At 36.0% G+C, this 19,691-nt stretch overlaps 5 protein-coding genes across 19 annotated transcripts; 4 read left to right on the forward strand and 1 right to left on the reverse strand.

Annotated features, from left to right (window-relative positions):
• Positions 1 to 373: 373 nt before the first annotated feature.
• LOC140836678 (protein LOL2-like) lies at positions 374 to 2,766 on the forward strand. 2 transcript variants are annotated; one of them, XM_073202362.1, is made up of 7 exons: positions 374 to 629; positions 1,064 to 1,177; positions 1,281 to 1,400; positions 1,611 to 1,735; positions 2,209 to 2,262; positions 2,345 to 2,416; positions 2,531 to 2,766. In XM_073202362.1, exons 2-7 carry the CDS (start codon positions 1,066 to 1,068, stop codon positions 2,561 to 2,563), a joined length of 516 nt encoding a protein of 171 aa, XP_073058463.1. In that variant the 5' UTR covers positions 374 to 629; positions 1,064 to 1,065; the 3' UTR covers positions 2,564 to 2,766. The 2 variants fall into 2 exon arrangements, with proteins under 2 accessions (XP_073058463.1, XP_073058464.1); XM_073202363.1 differs by having other exon boundaries at positions 1,290 to 1,400.
• Positions 2,767 to 2,993: 227 nt separating this feature from the next.
• LOC140836677 (CASP-like protein 1B1) lies at positions 2,994 to 4,409 on the forward strand. The gene is made up of 3 exons (XM_073202361.1): positions 2,994 to 3,607; positions 3,763 to 3,886; positions 4,110 to 4,409. The coding sequence occupies exons 1-3, from the start codon at positions 3,363 to 3,365 to the stop codon at positions 4,356 to 4,358; spliced, it is 618 nt and encodes a 205-aa protein (XP_073058462.1). The 5' UTR covers positions 2,994 to 3,362; the 3' UTR covers positions 4,359 to 4,409.
• A 2,726-nt stretch (positions 4,410 to 7,135) lies between these two features.
• On the forward strand, positions 7,136 to 12,526 carry LOC140836679 (lysine-specific demethylase JMJ18-like). Of its 7 annotated transcripts, none has more exons than XM_073202365.1 (13): positions 7,136 to 7,375; positions 8,081 to 8,149; positions 8,236 to 8,369; positions 8,538 to 8,609; positions 8,749 to 8,826; positions 8,913 to 9,419; positions 9,503 to 9,724; positions 9,823 to 9,984; positions 10,073 to 10,441; positions 10,528 to 11,197; positions 11,304 to 11,407; positions 11,499 to 11,696; positions 11,813 to 12,526. In XM_073202365.1, exons 3-13 carry the CDS (start codon positions 8,358 to 8,360, stop codon positions 12,152 to 12,154), a joined length of 2,736 nt encoding a protein of 911 aa, XP_073058466.1. In that variant the 5' UTR covers positions 7,136 to 7,375; positions 8,081 to 8,149; positions 8,236 to 8,357; the 3' UTR covers positions 12,155 to 12,526. The 7 variants fall into 7 exon arrangements, with proteins under 7 accessions (XP_073058466.1, XP_073058465.1, XP_073058467.1 ...); XM_073202367.1 differs by lacking the exon at positions 7,136 to 7,375 and adding an exon at positions 7,418 to 7,615; XM_073202364.1 differs by having other exon boundaries at positions 8,081 to 8,369.
• Positions 12,527 to 15,018: 2,492 nt separating this feature from the next.
• On the reverse strand, positions 15,019 to 15,879 carry LOC140837374 (transcription factor bHLH117-like). Its single transcript, XM_073203508.1, has 2 exons — positions 15,277 to 15,879; positions 15,019 to 15,180 (listed from the first exon to the last, which is right to left on the reverse strand). Exons 1-2 carry the CDS (start codon positions 15,877 to 15,879, stop codon positions 15,019 to 15,021), a joined length of 765 nt encoding a protein of 254 aa, XP_073059609.1.
• Positions 15,880 to 16,337: 458 nt separating this feature from the next.
• Positions 16,338 to 19,410, forward strand: LOC140836680 (uncharacterized). 8 transcript variants are annotated; one of them, XM_073202371.1, is made up of 5 exons: positions 16,338 to 16,683; positions 16,799 to 16,916; positions 17,516 to 17,627; positions 17,827 to 17,908; positions 18,110 to 19,410. In XM_073202371.1, the coding sequence occupies exons 2-5, from the start codon at positions 16,848 to 16,850 to the stop codon at positions 18,240 to 18,242; spliced, it is 396 nt and encodes a 131-aa protein (XP_073058472.1). In that variant the 5' UTR covers positions 16,338 to 16,683; positions 16,799 to 16,847; the 3' UTR covers positions 18,243 to 19,410. The 8 variants fall into 8 exon arrangements, 2 of the variants coding, with proteins under 2 accessions (XP_073058472.1, XP_073058474.1); XR_012119160.1 differs by having other exon boundaries at positions 16,338 to 17,627; positions 18,110 to 18,792; positions 19,213 to 19,410; XR_012119162.1 differs by having other exon boundaries at positions 16,338 to 17,627; positions 18,110 to 18,754; positions 19,213 to 19,410.
• Positions 19,411 to 19,691: the final 281 nt, after the last annotated feature.

Consider the following 19,691-nt stretch of genomic DNA (forward strand, 5'->3'; position numbering starts at 1 on the left):
GTAATAATTTATAATATACTGCTATTATTTCATATATTTTCGAAGTTTTTTCACATAATCTATGTTGTATGTATTTAAAGAAAAGGGAAAATAACAAAATTTGTTTTTAAATTTGCATATTTTGTGTTTTAATCATAAAAAAAAATATTCAAATTTAGGTTTTGATTATGTAAGTTAAGTTATTTTTTGTCAAAATATTGTTTTAATTTATATTTTTGATGTATCAGAATTTTCAAATTAATCTTTTTTTAAATAATATTAAAAAAAAATCAATTTGTATTTTTAAGAAATGTTGTATTGACGTGGTTCAAGTTCCACAAACCGTGTGCAAAAGTCAAACTTGTAGTTTTAGAAAATTCATTATAAATACGAGGATAATGATATTTTAACATGAAGCCTTGGTTCTCCGTTGAGGGTGTCAACCACGAGCTTGTGAAAATTTCAACGGAGAAAGATGGAAATTCAACGCTAGTTTAATCCAATCCCGGAGGATCTGATTGCGATTTTTATTTATACATCAATGATTTTGTTGCAGGACCTTCCCCATACATTGATTTTAGTGGAATCAACGATTTCTCTTTCTGTAATCATCATATTTGTGTTTGCTCGTCGTAATCTCCTCCTGTAAGGTACAATAATTCGGTTAGGGTGGGGAATAACTATTAAATCCTGTAGAGTTTGTTTCCTGAAAAGGTTAATTTTTTATTCTCTGTGCAAGATTATTGAACAATCTTAAGACGGTGATGTCCTGAGATGAATATCTTCTTCTGTTTTGGTTGGTTGTGTTGGGTGAAATTCCTTTGAAAGATCTTTTTCATTCTACAGTTTTTATTAGGCAAAGTTATTTGCATTAAAAGGTTAAAGAACCTATCTCTGGCCGCATCATTTCTCTAAGAAATCATTTATTTCTGTTGGTGATTTGATATATATTATTTGAAATTCCTGGAAGTTACAAGTCTATGATTTATTATGGTTACTTTTCCGGAAAGTGGTCAAGAAAAATAAAGAAATTGCCGATTCTAAAAAATTTTGATTTTTATCCTGAAAATTTTGAGTTCTGTAGATATGCAGAGCCAGGTCGTGTGCGGTGGGTGTAGGATTGTCCTACTTTATCCCAGAGGAGCAACAAATGTTCGCTGCTCAATATGCAATATGGTTACTCCTGTGCTACCAACTGGTAATGCCTGAGATTCTTCTCCTTGATTGTACTGGTGAGGAAGAGTTGGACATTGCACTGCGACTGAATTTGGATGATATTGAACATGGACTCTCTTTTTTAACACGCGCAGGCATGGATATGGCTCAATTAATATGTGGAGGATGCCGGACGTTGCTCATGCATGCACAGGGGGCTACCAGCGTCAGATGCTCTTGCTGTCATACAGTGAACCTGGTGCCTGGTACCAATTTAATGAATCGTAATTTTCATAATGATACCCAATCCTCTCATTATTTAATCCTTAACCCCATCGATAGTTTTCTTGTTGTCTTTGCTGCAACAGAATCCATCTTTTTGAATGTTGGTTCCTCGCTGATGTATATGACCATGGATTTGGTTATCCTAGTTTTTCTTTTCATTTACTGATTATCTCTATATTATGGATTTGCAGCAGTTGCACCAATGCCTAATCACGTAGCTCATGTCAATTGTGGAAACTGCCGCATTATGCTGATGTATCCAGCTGGAGCTCCATCAGTTAAATGTTCGATCTGTCGCTATATTACAAATGTCAATGTTAGTAGCCCTTCACCACTGTGTTTTCTATGTACACTGTGCAGTTAAAATCTAAATTCTACTCTCTCCCTAAAGCTGACAACTGAAACTTGAGCCTTTCCCCTTCCTGCACTCCTCTCTACAGGATTGCTTTAGCTATCCACAAGAAATTGGCCAACTAATAGGCTGTAGTTAATGAATACCTGTTCTATTTTTATTGACAAAGAGTGTGAAAACTGAAAGTTGAAGAAAGATTCATACTTCTAGGTAGTCAGAGTGAGTTGAATTGTGTGGGAAACATGTAATACAACTTACAAATGATTGGATGCGGTAACTGGTCCCTCGTTTATCTTTTAAACAAACTAAACAAACCAATGGTTAGCCTCTAATACTATCCGTAGCACCAGGTTCTCCCAAATTATGTAATTAATCTAGATATTATTGTTCCTTATTTATATATTTTCCATATGGATGATACAAGGTCATACTTTCAGGTGCATCAAAGTGTTGGGAATTCTCGACCAGCATCAGAGCCATCTACTTCCTTGGTGAGTCACCTTTCATACATGTGTTGCACTGATACGATGCCTGATTAGGCAGTATTTTTTTGAACTTCCCTTTTTGCTACAGGCAAGAGTCCCCACGCAGAATCAAACTGTTGTCGTGCAGAATCCCACGACAATTGATGAAAGTGGCAAGTTGGTGAGTTCTTCATGTTGCTTGTCATATATTTCATTTTTACTTCGCAGTTTTATCTACCGTACATGTTGCTGTTTATGTACACTTGGGCTTATGTCATTTGTTATGTTGCCATAGGTGAGCAGTGTTGTTGTTGGAGTGACAACATAGTAGAAATAGCAATGAAGTGGGAGAACCAACCAAGTTTTATAGAGAACTTGTGCATATATTGGCTATGATGTATCTGATATTATAAAATTATTTGTAAAGTTCATCAAGAAATTTGAAATTTCTCTTTACTATTTGGGTGAACTTATGGAACTTTTGAATCTACAGCTCTGTAACTATGTTACTGAAGAATTTGATCTGTGTCAGCAACTTAGGTAGAGTGAATTAGCATCGAGGTGTATGGTTTTCAGAAAACAACAAAAAGTCATCACAAATGCGGGGTATTAAAAAATGATGATTAGTTTATGTGATCAATGATTTTTTTCATTTCTTATAAAGAAAGAAAGAAAAGGACGGTGCTAGGCATGCTGTAATTGAAAACGTTAAATCCATACCATGCAAGGGATTAGTCCATGGGTGGGGTGTTACCGAAACTTTTTGGGAATCAATAATTATTTACATGATGAAACTATTTAAGTTTTTTGATTCGTGGGTTATTTTAGGGGGTATTACTTGTAACACCGAAACATAGTCTCTCTCTGAAAATATAATTAAATAACGATACAGTTGCTGCAAATCCTGCACAATGTGAGAATCCATATTGTCGTTTCTTTTTCCAATCAAGATTCACCTAAACATACGTCTACTTCATCGCTTTTCCCAACAACTAATACAACAAACAGGCAAGTACTAATCATTAGCTAGCCAAACAAACGAAAAAAAAAAGGAGGAGAAAAATCAAACGTCAAATAAATTGGTTCTTTAAATACGTTTATACATCGTCTTCATTCTCATCTATCTGATGCTAATAATGGCTTCGGAAGGAGTTGAAAGACCTGAGGTTGGTTCCGATGGAGAACCGACCCCTAGCTCAAGGGTGGATTGGGTAGTTCCCTTGTTGAGATTGCTAGCATTTCTTGCAACATTAGCAGCCACTCTGGTAATGGCGCTTAACAAAGAAACCAAGAATGTGGTCGTGGCTACGTTTGGAACCACGTCTATTAAAGCTACTGTCAAGGCCAGATTTCAACACACTCCAGCATTTGTGTATGTTTCTGGTCCCACTTATCATACAAAATAACTTTGAATATCAATTTTTTGAGGTGAAACATTAACCTTTTTTTCAACTGACGTCATCATTATTTTGCCTGAAAAATTTTGATACAGTGGAATGTTTAAGGGATTGATTTTCGATGTTGTAGGTTCTTTGTGATTGTTAATGGAAACGCTAGTCTCCACAACTTATTGATGTTGATGGTCAACTTTATTGGATACAAATTTGGTTTGAAGGGACGTGCACCCCTGGCAATTACAATCTTGGACTTGGTAATAGAATTCAAATTTCCTACTAAAATATGTTCCAACTCTTTCTCTGATTATACTTTTTTATTACAAAATATACTTGATTGTTGGAGATATGTAATATACATGTACATGATGCAAGAATAGCAAAACATTTGAAGTTAATACTTGATCATGAGTTTTCATCAACTACTTGGGTTGTGTTTTCTCAATTCTTGATTTCGGTAATGAAATTGCTTATGGCCAGATGAACGTGGCTCTTGTCTCCGGCGGCGAAAGCGCAGCAGTTTTCATGGGGCAGTTGGGTAGGGATGGGAATTCTCATGCACAGTGGAACAAAATATGTGATAAAGTCGAAAGCTTCTGCGACCGAGGACGAGCAGCCATGATTGCATCTCTCGTCGGACTCCTACTCATGATCATCATCACCATTATCTCCATCATCAGACTCAGCAATAAAAATAAGAAGCTTGTTTCTTCTACCAATGTTCCTTGATCATTGATCTTCCGTGACCCTTTGATTTCAATTTGTTTTGTTAATTTTCAATTATAAGTGTTCAATACTTACTACTAATAATAACAAACAAGTGAATAAATTTCATATGATTTTTAAGTGGCAATGGGGTGTGTATCAAATCTCAAGTCAATGCATCCAATTGCGGAAAGATTGCATGTAATTTTAACGCATATACTAAACAGCACCATCATAAATTAAAATCCCAAGTTCGAACTTCCAAATATATTGTCCATTTACTACATAAGACTTTCAGCATGCAATAAATTCATGTATTTAATCTCACGTGAGACTGTCTTACGAATTCTAATATGTGAAATATGTCAACCTTACTCATATTCACAATAAAAAGCAATACTCTTAGCATAAAAAATAATATTTTTTCATGGATGACCCAAATAAGATATCCGTCTCACAACTACGATCCGTGAGACCGTCTCATACAAGTTTTTGGCTTTAAAATTTAGGTAAAATTAGTGCAAGCTTTTCTTTTTTTTTTTTGAGGGAATGATAAATCTTTGTGCCAAGTTTAATAATATTAGAGCAATTTTATCCTATCGCCTTTTATTTTTGAGCTTTTGTCTATAATGTTCTGTTTGATAAAAATTAGTGTATTTTGCAGAAGTGATATTTCGGGAAGAAAATTTGGTGAATAATTTAAAATTCAAAAGTATTTATTATAGGATTTCTCGTTTAATTAAATATAGCATACTAAAATCAATTTTTTCATATACATAGAACAAGTCAAATTTGGGAGGTTTTGTTCCTTTGGAATTTATATATACAAGGCAAGGTGTCAGTCTCGGACTCTCAATCGGAGAAAGAACCAATTCAGTTTTATTTGTTTGATCTCTTTTTGAGTTTGGTCCCAAATATTTTGACATTTTCAGCTTAGTCCTAGACATTTACAAATTTTGATTAAGTTGGTTTTTCTATACATTTAATGTTTAAAACTAATGAAAGACAAAACATGTGCCTATCACATCTCTAAAATCCTCAAGGCAAAAACTTGTGTATAAAAAAACATAATCAATGAAGAAAAGCAGAAAATCCAACCAAATAAGAAGACATATCCAGAAAAATCATTTTTTTATACAAAAAATAACCAACATTTAAAGTTCTACATAAATGTCGGAATCCAAGAAGAAGAAAACGTGGTTATCGTGCGAGAGAAGAAGTCGAAGTTACTTATTAGAGACTGTCTGACGAGTCAATTTTGTGAGACGGATTTCCGACCGATTTATGAAAATATATTACTTTTTTTGTCTAAAGTATTTTTTTCATTCCAAATTTTGATCGGTCGACCCATCTCACAAAATACAAATTTTAATATAATATCTAGTTTTTTATGCAAAAATGATTCGATACAATTTGTAAGATCGAGTGTTTGCCGTTTTACTAAAAATTATAGCTGATGGTAACATGACAACTCAAATCTTTTAAATCGTACAGGAGCTCAAGTACCCTATTTCAGTTGTTCACTTGAGTCTTGACACAAAAATGTTCGTTTTTGTGTGTGTGTGTAAATGATTGTGTGTTTATGAGATTGTTTACTTCAATTCTATTTATTAACTGTGATATTTTATAGAATGGAATGGAATGAGATGGTGAAATTCATGTTGTTAGAGATTGTGGTCGGGGACGTGGTATACCTTGTACTGTTGTTAATTCTATCAATGTTGACCGAGTTGTTGAACACTCAGGACGGATGAGTTAGTTGTCCATTTTTTCATACTATGTATCCACCTCGTTATAGTGGTACCTGAAGGAGTCGAAAAGCTGAGTTGTAGATTTCTGAAATTGAATAACTATTTGATTTGATCTAGCTATAGCTTTTGGTAAAGCGACAAACATTCGGTCTTACAATTGATATCAGAGTCAAAGTCACGAGTTTGATTTTCATTGATTACATTATTGCAATAAGTATAATTATTGGGAGGAATATCGTTGGTGTTACCTGCTAGCAGTAACAGTACAACTAAAATACTTTAAATCGTACAATAGCTCAAACACCATATTTCCATTGCTCTATCCACCAGAGATAATTATTACATCAAACACAATTTTTTAAATATATATGTGTGTGTGTGTGGCATGCATCTCGTTTCAATTAATGCTATATATTATTATGGGAAAATTGCATCCGCACTCTCGCAAAAATAAAAATAAAAATAGAAAAGCCTTGTATAATACATTGGTGTAAAATCCTACTAATTTCTTACAATAATTTTATATTATTTTTCACATTTATGTACAACGATATTTACCCAATATTATTACTCTATTAATGGTTGTAGCAAGTAGAGTTGAGCAAAACCGAGTTGGTTCGATCTATGATAAAAATTCTAATCAAACCAATATTATCAGTTTAACAAAATTACTAATCAAACCTTTAAGGATTAAAAACCAAACTTAGGTTTCTATTTGACCTGGTTCGGCATGGTTTGAATAATTAATTTTAATTTTTGTTCAAATAAATTTTTTGACTATTTTATTAAACATAATTTAAATCAGTTTGGTTTGAATTTTTTTAATCCATACTTAGAACTAAACCAAAATTTTCCATTAAATTAATTTTAAAAGCAATTCAAATAAAAATCTACTAAAAATGAAATTAAACCTTTCGTTTGGTTCTCTATTTTTTGTCACCCTTGTACCAAGCACGAACCGCGATGCCAATCATTAGAGAATCTTGTACCTAAATTGTACTTTACTTAGCAAATCAAGAGGCACAAGGCGCAGGAAATTAAGGATTTCGTGGATACTTCCCCATTCAATTTCTTTCCTATCGGTTTCTTGATTTTCCCACACACGCGAGGATTCTATTCCCATTCCTCTCTATACATGAGGATCCGACTTCCCCGATTTCCTTCAACAATTTTTTCCCGATAGCAATATTATAATAAGATTTAACAATTCTGTTTTACATATTTTTCAAGTGAAAAACAACGAAAAAAGAATTGGGTTAAAACGTGGAATTCTTGAGCTGTCGCTTTGAGGTAACCCTGGCATTCATGTTTTCATCTTCTTGAATACTTGTCAACGTCCGCGCAGTAATTAAATTCCCATTGAACACGCCTGTGAATCCCTTTGTTTTATTTACCATCATTAATTTATTTGAATGCCATTTTTTTTGTTTGTCAAGTTGCTTTATGTTTTCCCTATCCTTTATGTTGTGGTTAAATATTTAATCTCTCCTTCACGATTTTTGATTTTTCACCCTTTTGTTTGAGTTAAAGGTATTTTTATCTGCGTGTTAATTCTGGGATTTCATAGAAATTACCTTTAGCCTGGAGGATCTTGGATAATTAGTCTTTATGATCTCTTGATGTGATTTATGATCTTTTACGGGAAGATCTCTTGAAACTTCTTAGGGCATAATGAATGGGAGAAAAAGTAGAAATTGTTTGGTTTTACAGTTACAATTTGGTTTTCCTTTTCTTCAAGAATTGTATGTACATGTAAAGATTTTCAAAGATTTGGGTCTCAGTTGATTTCCATGTGTGTAAATCTGATATCTTCTATTGTCTTTCAAGACTTTGTATAGTATATTACAAAGGCAACACATGTCTTTAGTGTTCGATTGTTCTGTGTGTTTTGTGGTGTAAACTGCTTAAGTTATTGAATATTCAGCTTATAATCTGGTTAAGATCTCGGGATAAATTGATTATTCACGGTAAATTTGTTTCCTTCTTCCGTGACAGTGGAAAATAGAAGGCAGGTAGGTGATAATTAGACATAACAGATTAGTATCGTCGCTTATTAGTGAAGAGGTATCGTTAAGGCTGAGATTTGCTAAAACAAAATTTCGATGCCTACACACATGATCCCGGTTAACAATCTCGATTTATCGTTTCAGATTTGACGACAAGCGGTTCCGTGTATAGATTCTATAAGTTTCCATTCTTCTGCAACGCCTGAACCATCCATCAGCACGATTTTTTGCTGCTAACATAGGCTTCAACTAGTGACTGAATCATCATGAGAATGAAGGTTTGAGCCATCACCTGAATCATGCAGAATTTACCCTGATGAATCATTTTATATTTTACATGTTGTTTTCCACTCTCATATTTCCATTGTTTTTTGGGTTTTGATTTTTCATTGCTCGGTTTCTCTAGAATCTGGAATTGCTAAATATTCATAAAAGTTTTCTTCCAGGAGCAGCATTCCAGAAATATGCCGAAAAATGATGACAGCAAAAAGAGTCATGGCAGTCCACGGAATGGACAGGTGCAAGAGTGGCAGAATGACCATTTCCTCCATAATTGTTTGAGTTATTTTCGATAAATTTATTTATGTTAATCCGAAGAGCAGTTTTTCGTAGTTTTACAAATTTCTGAAAAGCATTCTATTCATGTAACTGAAGCAGGTGTCTGCAAGATGGGTTCCTTTCGAAGCATGTAGACCCGTAATCGAAGAAGCTCCAGTATTCTATCCAACTGCTGAGGTTCATTCTTAAAATCGGAAATAGAGATTATATTGTTACTATCTTGTTGTACCTGATATGAAGTTGAAATATTCTTCAATATTTAGGAGTTCCAAGACACCCTTAGTTATATAGCGAGCATAAGGTCCATAGCCGAGGCATATGGCATTTGCAAAATTGTACCTCCTGCATCTTGGTGTCCTCCTTGTCCCCTAAAAGATAAGAAAGTCTGGCAGCACAAAACATTTTCTACAAGAATTCAGCAAGTAGATCTCCTTCAGAATAGAGAGCCCATGAAAAAAAAACTAAAGCCAAAGAGAAAAAAGCGGAGGCTCTTTAACACTAGACCGAGGAGACGTGCTCATCCTGAAAGTTCCGAATCATTCGCTGCATGTGATACCGAAGAAAAGTTTGGTTTTCAATCGGGGCCAGACTTTACCCTTGAAGATTTTCAAAATTTTGCAGAGGAATTTAAAGAATCGTACTTTGGATTGCACAACATAACTCAAGAATGCTCTAGTGAGACTGGACAGGTTAAGAAGGGGTTTCCATCAGTTGCTGACATCGAAGGAGAGTATTGGAGGATCATTGAGGAGCCTACGGATGAAGTTGAGGTAAGAAAACTCTAAAATTTAACCATGTTTTTTTTTACCTTTTTTCAGATCCTTGTAATGTATGGTTTGTGTGACAACCATAGGTATACTATGGAGCTGATTTGGAAAGTGGAACATTGGGGAGTGGATTCCCTAAAGAATCATCATCATTTACAGACTCTAATATAGATCTATACGTGATCTCTGGGTGGAATTTGAATAATTTCTCACTTCTCCCGGGTTCAGTTCTGAATTTTGAAGAGCACATCTCTGGGGTAGTTGTACCATGGCTTTATATTGGAATGTGCTTCTCATCATTTTGTTGGGTAAATTATTTTCTCTGCAGTAACTTACCATCTATGTGTTGTTACTTTTGTATGTCGGCCTGATTCTTATGTATATGATGGTTCTTATGTGATAAAAGCATGTTGAAGACCACCATCTCTATTCTCTGAACTATCTCCACTGGGGGGATCCAAAAATTTGGTATGGGGTGCCTGGAAGTCAAGCTTCAGCATTGGAGGATGCTATGAGGAAACACTTAAAAGATCTCTTTGAAGAACACCCTGATTTACTCAATGAATTGGTAAAACATAATCCTCCATGTCCTTTTCTTTTGGCATTATCATAATTTTATGCTACATCATGTAAAACTTTGGCACCACTTGTGACAGGTCACTCAATTGTCTCCTTCAGTTTTGAAGTCAGAAGGTGTACCCGTGTATCGAGTGGTCCAAAAATCTGGGGAATTTGTTCTTACCTTTCCAAGAGCTTATCACTGTGGATTCAACTGTGGCTTTAACTGTGCTGAGGCAGTAAACGTGGCTCCTGTGGATTGGCTACAGCATGGACTAAATGCAGTTGAGCTCTATAGTAAACAGTGTCGGAAAACGTCATTGTCACATGATAAGTTGATGGTGGCTGCAGCCCAGAAAGCTATCCGGGCTCTCTGGGAGATCTCCATTCTCAAACAAGAAAACTCCGACAACTTGAGATGGAAAAGTGTGTGTGGAAAGGATGGGAAACTTACTGAGGCTATTAGGGTAAAGTGGCAAAAATGAATTTATATCCATGTCTGATTCCTTGTTTAATATCTACGATATTTATTACTATTTTGTTTGAAATTTAGAGGAGGGTTCATTTAGAGAAGAAAAGAATTGAGTGTCTTCCACAAGTTACCAGCTTTCAGAAGACGGAAAAGTATCTTGATCTGAACACACAGAGGGAATGCTTTGTATGCTTTTATGACTTGCATCTAACTGCAGCTTCTTGCAATTGTTCCTCGAAAAAATTTGCATGCCTTAAACATGCAAATCTCATATGTTGCTGTGAACCAGACAACAGATTTCTCATCCTCCGTTACACTATTGATGAGCTGAGCACATTGGTCGAGGCACTGGAGGAATGCACGGATGCTCTCAAAATATGGTCGTCCAAATACTTTCAGGCGACATTGTTAACTGATAAAAACTATGATTTTGACAAGCTGGATCGAGGCAAATATGAACATGGAGTTCACCACCCCGAGGAAGAGAAAAGATTAAATAGAGGGAGTGATTGTTACTCATCTGAATCAAATGTGGCTTCAGATGATGGTAGGCCTCTAAGTTCAAGAAATACAGGTCCATCTTCAAGTGTTCCGTTCAATAGCTTATTGAAAAACGATCTGGAGGAGCATTTGACAAACAAGGTTGGGCCAGATTCTGAAGAGAGGCTTGACTTATGCGTCGAACCTATAACTTTTGGTTCTGTTGTTTGTGGAAAACAGTGGTGCAACAAGTCTTTCATATTCACGAAAGGTATGTGTCCAGTATACACTCGTAATGGACAAAATTTCTTGAATGTGTACAGTCTTCCATAATTATTAACACGGTTCTTACTGTGAGTCATGAATGACCCATACAGGATATAAAAGCCGGGTGAAATTCTTTAACATTTTAAATCCGATGATCAGGAGTACCTATACATCAGAAATCCTGGATGGTGGATTCCTAGGCCCCCTATTCAAGGTAATCTTCATAGGTTCCAAGTCTTAAATGAACCTTACCTTTTGTTACTCTCGCTTCAACAACCATTATGATAGAAAATACCAATTATCAGGTTAGTCTGGAAGAGCATCCACACGAGAGCTTTACGAACATGTCAGCACAGGGGTGCTGGGAAATGGTGCTTCAGAGACTTAACCAAGAAATTACGGTGCAGGCATGCCCATGGAAGCAAGGATTGTCTCCATTGCAGCCTGTCAGTGAAGTGGACGGTCTTCAAATGTTTGGATTTCTTTCTTCATCAATCATTCAGGTAAATCCGGCTTCTCAATTTTTTAGATCTTTCGTTGAGATCTCAACCGACCAAGAAATAATATGCTATTGTGTTAATTTGATTATTCAAGAAAATGCTAATTAGAATATATTCAGGCAATTGAGGCTCTGGACCCGCATCACTGTTGCGTTAAATACTGGAATCACAAGCTCCTAACTGAGAAGTCCTCAGAAACATGGTTCAGTGAAGTGGGAAAAATAGCAGAGAGCTATGCAACTGACTCGGCCTTGCAGGAATCTTCTAACAGGTTAACTCTAGGTAGTGATAATTTTTTGTCTGATGATGAAATACGGCCTGTATTCAGAAGATTATTGAGGAAAGCTGATTCTGAAGAGATGGAAGTAATGCACAGAATATTGTGTCAAGAATCAAGAAGTCATCTATGGAGAGTGGCTGTTGAAACACTGACAGAGGAGATCCAAACAATAAAGAAATAATTGAAGCAGCAAATCTTCAACATTTCACCATTCTTTTTGGGGTTAAGCGGCCAAATCTCATTCTTTTCAACCTTGGTATAAATAAGGAAAGTTCCTGGTTTAGCTGATACAGATTTTAGAATTGATTTTTTCCCCCAAGTATCTTCAGTGAATGACCGACACAGCTTTTGACTTTTGTATAGATTAGAGAACATTGTTATCGATTCTAGCTTGTAATAATTTCAAAATTGTATTCTAAATATTGAGCCGATCCTGCTGATAAGCCTGGTTGCCTGTGTTGGGCAGAGCGGAAGATTAAAATGGCTGCTGCTCAAATATTTTTTTATTTGATGATTTTTTCGATTGATTTATTAATATACATATATTTTTATTCGATGATTTTTTGATTGTTTTATTAATATGCATATTAATTATGATGCTTCGTTTATAGAAACTACAAATATCTTATAGAAATGAACAGACGGCAAGTAAATTCTTCTTACTGAATATGCACTAAATAAAATCACATGCATCACAGAAAAAAACGATAGTTGTGGTAAATAAGTGAAACTACCTCAAGTCATTGAATTTGCTGACATATCACATCTCAAATATTAAATTCTTGTAAATAGATCATATTAACCAAAGAAATGCGTACATGACATTGAAAATTTGACTTTAAGAATTATAGCAAATCAAGAATCCATGACGCTTTCTTACTGCTACATTTCTATGATATGTGATTAACTTCATAGATTCTTGGTTGAAAAAACGGTGCAAATGATACAAAAGATAACCAAAAAATCAGTGCATGAGCATGCTGCGCTAGAGCTAAGATCAACAATAACCTCCCCTGAGAAATTCTGGTTGGAACCCTTTGGCGGTACATGCGAAGATTTAGGCCTTGGGGACTTCTTATTGTTTTCCTTGGGTGGTGAAAGAAGACCATTGTCGCCGTAGAGAGAGTAATCAAGAACGTTCTTGATGCCATGCAGGGAGAATTCGGGGTTCACAAAGATATCGGGATGCGTGATTTGTGAGTCATCAACAGTGAAATTTGAAGGAGAATTGTTGGTGATGAGAATGTATTTGGAGGGCAGCAGAGTTGGCAGGCGCGTGTGAGTTTTGAATTGTCTGAGTTCGGAGAAAGTTAGGCGCTGCGGGACTATGTGATATGGTATGAGAAAAGGGTTAGCGGTGGCGGAAGGGAGCTGGGACTGGGATATGGCATCGTTGCTTGGGATGAAGAGCGTAGCGGTGAGTGGGAGAGACGAAGGGTCGGTAGAAGAAAGCATGTTAGCCCAACCCGCGAAGTCGACAGCCCCGATCAGGGCGTCGATCATCTTGCTCAGTTGATTTTCTTGAGTATCAGCAGGCGGCGTAGACCCTGGAGGCGAGGGCGGCCGAGGCGTCCTTATTGAGGTGGAGTTTTGTGGCAGTACTGGAGGCGGAGGCGGTGTTACTGGTGGATGAGAGGGTGATTGGGATGGTGGGTTTACTGGAGGGGTACTTTCTGTGACCGACATGAGACCGAGACTGATGGTGATAATGGCTGCCACAAGGAGGCGGCGGCGGAGGAGAAAGAAGAGTTTTGACATCATGAGATCAAGCTTGGAAATTGAATTAGTTTCAAGAAGAGCAAGTCTCAAAATTTTGCATGTTCATGCAGGAGCTAGGATTGAGACAGCAAAGTTATATTTGTTATAACCAACTCCTAACCATTAACCAACTTCTCATTTCAAGATTTTGTGGAAAATCTTGAAAAATTAAATTAATTGGCCGTAAGACCCACATATAAAAAGATGAGAAGAATGAGAATTGAGTTAAAATTTATGTTTTAAAGATTATTTATATATCAATTAATTTTTTTTTTAGAATTGACAACGATTATTCAACATATGGACAAACTCTCGTACTAAGAAATAATCTGTAAATCATGCTAGCTAAATAAATTATATCGGGCAAGTATTATATGAAAATTTTGTCTGATACAATGTTGAGATAACAAAAATCTGACTTTTTATTATTAATCAAACGATCATCTACGGCAAGTCGGACAACTCTTTGGCTAAAATAAATTTTTTAATTACATTGAAGGGCTTGAAAGGCCAATATCTTTATGTATTTCAACTTCCATGAATCGATCATATCAATTCTAAAGCAAATTAGATATATGCCCGTATTGATACTAATATATATTCCTTTTTTTTTATATTAGGGAGAATATATGAATTTATAATTTTTTGGAATCCAATGAGTTTTTCTTTTCTTCCCTGATTTATTTATTTATTTCTTTTTAAAAGGGCGACTACAAACGTAACGCGGGCAATTATTATGTCATAATAAAAACTAGAATAAAAACTGAAAGAGCATTAATTGTGAAATTAGACCAATAAATTGATGCATTAACATCATCATTTAAGCTTTAAATTATTGTTATTATTATTATTATTAAAGTGTAAAAATTTATTAATTAATCAAGCAAATTTATTCGACAACGCAGCCGTTTCCCAAGTCAAATTAATCCAATTAGCTAACTCGAATACGGATTTGATGGCAATTTTTTAAATTTACAGTGCTGTGCACATTTTACACGAGATGATTACATGATCATCTCGTTTAATATGACAATTTTTTAAATTTACCTCATATGGTGTGATGTCCACAAGATGATCATCCCGTGTAAAAAATGCACAGCACCAAATGCTGTGTTTTCAACACAGTAGAGGATTCAAATCTCTCGAATACAATATAAACTAAATAGCAAATACAACTCTTGCATGCAAATAAAGAAAATATTTGAAATCTAATAATAAGGAAAAAAACCACAAGCTAAAACATAAGGCTGTAAGATTATTTCTAGCAAATGTTCCACACTTGTTGGATTAAGCAAATCGATGAAGATCATCTCTGTTCAGTGATTGGACAAATGTTTTGGGAACCAAGCATTTATCTGCAGAGAACAACCTCTGTTGAATTAATGGAGATTCAAGAAGACCGTGCAAATAATGTTCTTCTTCCTTTGGAAATGATAATTCCTCATTCTCCTGTGTATATATATGGATCACGTTAATCTTTGTTATTAGAAGTTTACACAAATTTGGATGTTATAAAATTTGTTCATTCGATGATTGATTAATTACCTGATGATATGATTTCGTTGCGAGTTCAAGAATCTCGACTTGGGCCTGCAAAAACTTTATGTATTTGTGAGCAGCACCAAACATTTCAGCGGTGTTCATCTTCTGCCCTCCAGGAATAAGCTTCGCCAGCTGCTGAGTCTTGTCTGTGATCTTCCTCCTCCGCTGCCTGGCAGCGATGCTTTGCACCGATAGGCTGCCGCCACTTGTTGGCTGATGCCTCTTCACACTAGTATCACAGGTAAAACAACTCCTGAAAACTGGTGGAGCCATTGGAGGATCCGGCATTGATTGCCGAATCGGAACTTCCTGTGAACAATCTTGAAACTCATTGGTTGCCAACTTTTGGCGCTTCGGGAGTACTTCTTGGAAATGGCCAGGGAGGAGCAAATAATCGTACAAGTTTTCAGATGAATAAAACATGTGCTGGTTGAAGAGGTGATCTGTGCTGTTAATGCAGGAGTAGTCCGCGAAACCAAGATAATCGGAGCAAGCTTGGAGCTCCAAAGACAGCTGCTCATTTGTTTCTGTTTGAGCCAAAATGGTGGTTTCTGCATTGAAGTTCTGGTGAAATGAATCCCAATAAGAGTAGTTGCTCAAAGCCATAACTGATAGAGGAAATCAACCAACCACGCCAAAAGTCCCTTAGATCTTATTTTTGAATGTGAAGTACCCAAGATTCAAGAAGAATATTCTGTTTGTTTTTGAAAGAAAAAGACAGTCTTGAATATCATTAGACTTGTGAGAAGACAGACACAGAGAAGAAAGTAAGGGATAGAGGGAGGAGAGAAATATGGGGACGTGGGTTAACTTCCTCCTATTTATGAGGATGGCGGTTGCTATAATCCATGTCACCTTTTAACTTTCATTGCTACTAGTAATCTTACACATGCATTGTGTTTGTGTATATTATATTTTTTTGTCAATATATTCTATTTAAAAAAACATAAAATTTGTTTGTAGTAATTGTCCAAATAAACAAAATAATAATGGTGTCAATTAGTTTATTGAATTGGTTTAGCAAATAAGTCGCAAATAATTGTAATTTCCCAAGAACATAGATATTCATGCATTATCCACAACCAGGAACATTTGGATTCCCAAATCCAATGCAGTAATTAGTAAATATCGTTCATCCAGAGGAAAATAATCAAATATGATTCCTTGTGTTCTTTAACAGAGATGATAATGGCCTGTTCACCGCCGTCTTCCAGGAACAGATTAAATGCCTTTTGCTCCTCACATCACCGCCACCGCCACCGCCACCTCTTTGTCACCCGACTCCCAAAACTTCGCCAAATCTACCATCTTGCAATATATCGGCCTTTTCTCCAAAGCCCGTCTCCTTCAATTCAGTTCACAATTATGGGTTCCAGTTTTTGTCTCGTGTTCGGTCTTCCAAGACAACAGGTTAATTTTTTCATATCGACTCTAGACGAGAAACTGTTTTATTTGGCATGTCTATGTCAAATGCAAATCATAAATAATGGGTTATGTTGCTGTCTTTTGCCCTTTGATATTACAGCTGACAAGGCGGAGGAAGAGAGGGCTGACTTTACTAAACTGAGGCAGAAATGGACTCCCATGGAGTAAAAATTGATTCTTGTACACCTGGACTGTATGATCTCCTTGTTTGTCCCAAGGTATGTCTTGCTCTGGCGTGCTAAGTGGTTGTTTTTAATATTCTACCAGCTGTTATGGTTAATTTTGTTCTATGAACTTGCTTGGAACTGTACCGTGACATGGTTCGTCCCACTCCCTTGTGAAAAGTTTGTGGGTTTATAACCTCTTGGACACCGTCCACTCAATAGCTAGGTTTGAGGACAGGGTGATAACAGTGGGTGATAACAATGCGTTATCGTAGCGTTCGTTCCCTGAGGATGACCTCATTCCAATGGGTAGGGGAGGCCGCTGCCCGCATACGTGTGGGGTCCGCGAAATCACCCGGGGAGGGCTGCTACCCACATGCATATGGGGTCCGTGAAGTCATCACTGCCGTCGACTTCGATTCTGGAAAGGGTGTAGATTGTAACGTGTCATGGTTCTTCCCATCTCTTGTGAAAAGTATGTTTGTGGGTTTATAACCTCTTGGTTCTCCTCTCAGTAGCTAGCTTTTGAGCTACCCAAAGATTGTAATAGGAACTAAATACTTATCAAGAAAATGCAGCGAGATTACAATGTTTTTTGTATGAGAATTTACAATTCTGTCTCTCAATCAGATAATGACTAGAGATTATATTAGATTAACACTACGGGGAGGCATGGGAGTTTACTGAAGTTTTTTTATGGTTTTCATTGGATCTTGTCATCCCTTGGTGTTGCCTCAAGACCCAAATTTTCTTCTCAAGATGCTGGTATGCACATTGAAATTCTTGATAATTATCTCATTGAATATATAGTCATCTGTCTTGTAATCATGTTTTCCTGTGTTACTACACCATGTTTTCCTGTCTTACTTTATCCACCATTATAATTGTAATTTTAGTATGCCTTATAGATGCCACTGAGGTCTAAATTTGGCACTGAATGTATCTCTACCTTCTTTTGGTTCAGTGCAAAGGTTGACGATCTATGCAGAGAAGTCTGATATTTCATGTTGGCCGAAATTGGTATACTGGCTTCTAAATTTTTCGAGGTTGCATATTTCTTGAGTTTGATTAAGTATATACATTTATATAATATATTAGGAGTTATGCAATCTGGAGATGTTTTGATACACAATGTGGAAGGGCAAGACAGTTGGCATGACGTCGTTTTGTTTGCAGCTTCTCTCCTTTCTCTAATGTCTTGAAGCCATATTTGTTTTGCGAGATGCTGATTTATGTTTTGATTGCAGGTTGTTGCAAACACGAAAAAATCTAATCCCTGTGGCGATCTTCATGGAAAAATCAATTCTAATTTGCCATCGACAACGGAAAGTCTTAAGTTTAGAGGTGTTGGATGAAGAGGTAACGAATTTATCAAACTGACCAGAACTTTTACATCTTATGAAGGACTTCCAATTTTATTCAACTGACTGCATCATTGACATGATTCAGTTTGTCCAAGGTTTTTGAACAACGAACATTTGATTTGTTATTTTTTTCTTCAGCCTTGTGACTCTAGATATATTGAAAGGGTATATAGTATGACAATGATAGTCTAAGAGAATATGTGGTCTTTAATTTCTTGTAACAACTCACAAGTACCAAACTTAGAAAGTTTAAGACTAATAACTAGTACTGCAAATCTGATTAGAATTCGAGGAGCAGGTCAATCAATCCTAGTGGTTCTTAGTATTCTGTTATAGTGCAGCTGTGTCACTCTGCTGCCACTTCCTAGGCAGCTTCAATTTCTTGATCTTGTTTCTTTTGGAGGTCTGGTGGAAATTGTCTCCGAGGACTCATAAGTGATGTGAATGATGAGATTAAGTTCTGGTTCTTCACCAACGTCTCATGGAAACATTGCAGAGAAATAAAGTGATGCAAGTTTCTGGTGAAAAGTCACGGATACTCGCATTATCTACCTCTATTTCAAATTGTATGTGGTCCAGTTCACTATTCCTGTTCAAATTGAAGAGTTTTGTGTTCATAATTTTTATGGAAAATACGATAATTGTATGTGATACATTCAGCTTCTGATGATGTCAATTTCTTTTTCAACGATTTAAGATGAAGAAAATGTTGAATCTGACTTGTAGAAGACAGAGAAGCTCTTTGGTAATGAGAAACTATCTTCCATGGAAGTAGTACACAAGATTAATATTATAAGCACGTGACTCTTTTCACCTACAGCATGGGAAGCCCAAGTGGCTAGTTAGCATTGGGGAGAGAATTTTATTTAGATTCTTTATCTTCGTCTTTTTGGGAACCAATACCATGTCATGTGTATGTGGAATTTGGGAGTTCTTGTACTTGGTGCATCCATGCTTATGGTATAGTTTGTAATTTCTCAATGCAGAAGATAATTGCCTTTACTTACAGACAAAATGGGCTACTTGTTAGCTGCAAGTACAGAGCAATAGAGAAAAAGTTTTGGCAGGTACTTTGCAAACATCAAACGTTAGCTTTGGAAGTCCGCTTCTGCGTGTTACTTTCAAAGCATAACGAGAGTCCTCTCAGTTAAATTTTGATGAATCCTAGTTTCTAAACAGACCAACAAAATAAAGCATCTTTAAATGACCTGATTTTTGTAAATTATCGTTTTCATGATAATTTTAACAACAAATGTGTTTTTTTAAATGATATACAAATTACATTCCAAATAAAATCTCGTGCCACTCGTTTGATTATTTTCTTGTTCGACCAAAATACAGAATGCTTTGAGTTTGTTTTTACCCCAAAATGCATGGCAATTTTCTAGAGAAATAGTTAAAATATGAATATGTTTCATAAACAATAATTATATATCTTTTGGGAATTAGAAATAAAACATAATAC

The sequence above is a fragment of the Primulina eburnea genome, chromosome 7 (assembly GCF_022965805.1).
Source record: "Primulina eburnea isolate SZY01 chromosome 7, ASM2296580v1, whole genome shotgun sequence".
Lineage (NCBI taxonomy): Eukaryota > Viridiplantae > Streptophyta > Magnoliopsida > Lamiales > Gesneriaceae > Primulina > Primulina eburnea.

What these genes read in the sequence shown, in the direction of transcription:
- LOC140836677 (XM_073202361.1), top strand. Translation starts at nt 3,363, where the DNA reads ATGCTAATAATGGCTTCGGAAGGAGTTGAAAGACCTGAGGTTGGTTCC. An exon ending in CAACACACTCCAGCATTTGT is followed by an intron (nt 3,608 to 3,762) that starts GTATGTTTCTGG and finishes TCGATGTTGTAG; the next exon opens with GTTCTTTGTGATTGTTAATG. An exon ending in CAATTACAATCTTGGACTTG is followed by an intron (nt 3,887 to 4,109) that starts GTAATAGAATTC and finishes GCTTATGGCCAG; the next exon opens with ATGAACGTGGCTCTTGTCTC.
- LOC140836678 (XM_073202362.1), top strand. Translation starts at nt 1,066, where the DNA reads ATGCAGAGCCAGGTCGTGTGCGGTGGGTGTAGGATTGTCCTACTTTAT. An exon ending in TACAGTGAACCTGGTGCCTG is followed by an intron (nt 1,401 to 1,610) that starts GTACCAATTTAA and finishes ATGGATTTGCAG; the next exon opens with CAGTTGCACCAATGCCTAAT. An exon ending in TTGATGAAAGTGGCAAGTTG is followed by an intron (nt 2,417 to 2,530) that starts GTGAGTTCTTCA and finishes ATGTTGCCATAG; the next exon opens with GTGAGCAGTGTTGTTGTTGG.
- LOC140837374 (XM_073203508.1), bottom strand. Translation starts at nt 15,879, where the DNA reads ATGGCTTTGAGCAACTACTCTTATTGGGATTCATTTCACCAGAACTTC. An exon ending in CAACGAAATCATATCATCAG is followed by an intron (nt 15,181 to 15,276) that starts GTAATTAATCAA and finishes ATATATACACAG; the next exon opens with GAGAATGAGGAATTATCATT.
- LOC140836679 (XM_073202364.1), top strand. An exon ending in GCTTCTCATCATTTTGTTGG is followed by an intron (nt 9,725 to 9,822) that starts GTAAATTATTTT and finishes ATGTGATAAAAG; the next exon opens with CATGTTGAAGACCACCATCT. An exon ending in AACTTACTGAGGCTATTAGG is followed by an intron (nt 10,442 to 10,527) that starts GTAAAGTGGCAA and finishes TTTGAAATTTAG; the next exon opens with AGGAGGGTTCATTTAGAGAA.
- LOC140836680 (XM_073202371.1), top strand. Translation starts at nt 16,848, where the DNA reads ATGGACTCCCATGGAGTAAAAATTGATTCTTGTACACCTGGACTGTAT. An exon ending in ATCTCCTTGTTTGTCCCAAG is followed by an intron (nt 16,917 to 17,515) that starts GTATGTCTTGCT and finishes AGATTATATTAG; the next exon opens with ATTAACACTACGGGGAGGCA. An exon ending in ATTTTCTTCTCAAGATGCTG is followed by an intron (nt 17,628 to 17,826) that starts GTATGCACATTG and finishes CTTTTGGTTCAG; the next exon opens with TGCAAAGGTTGACGATCTAT.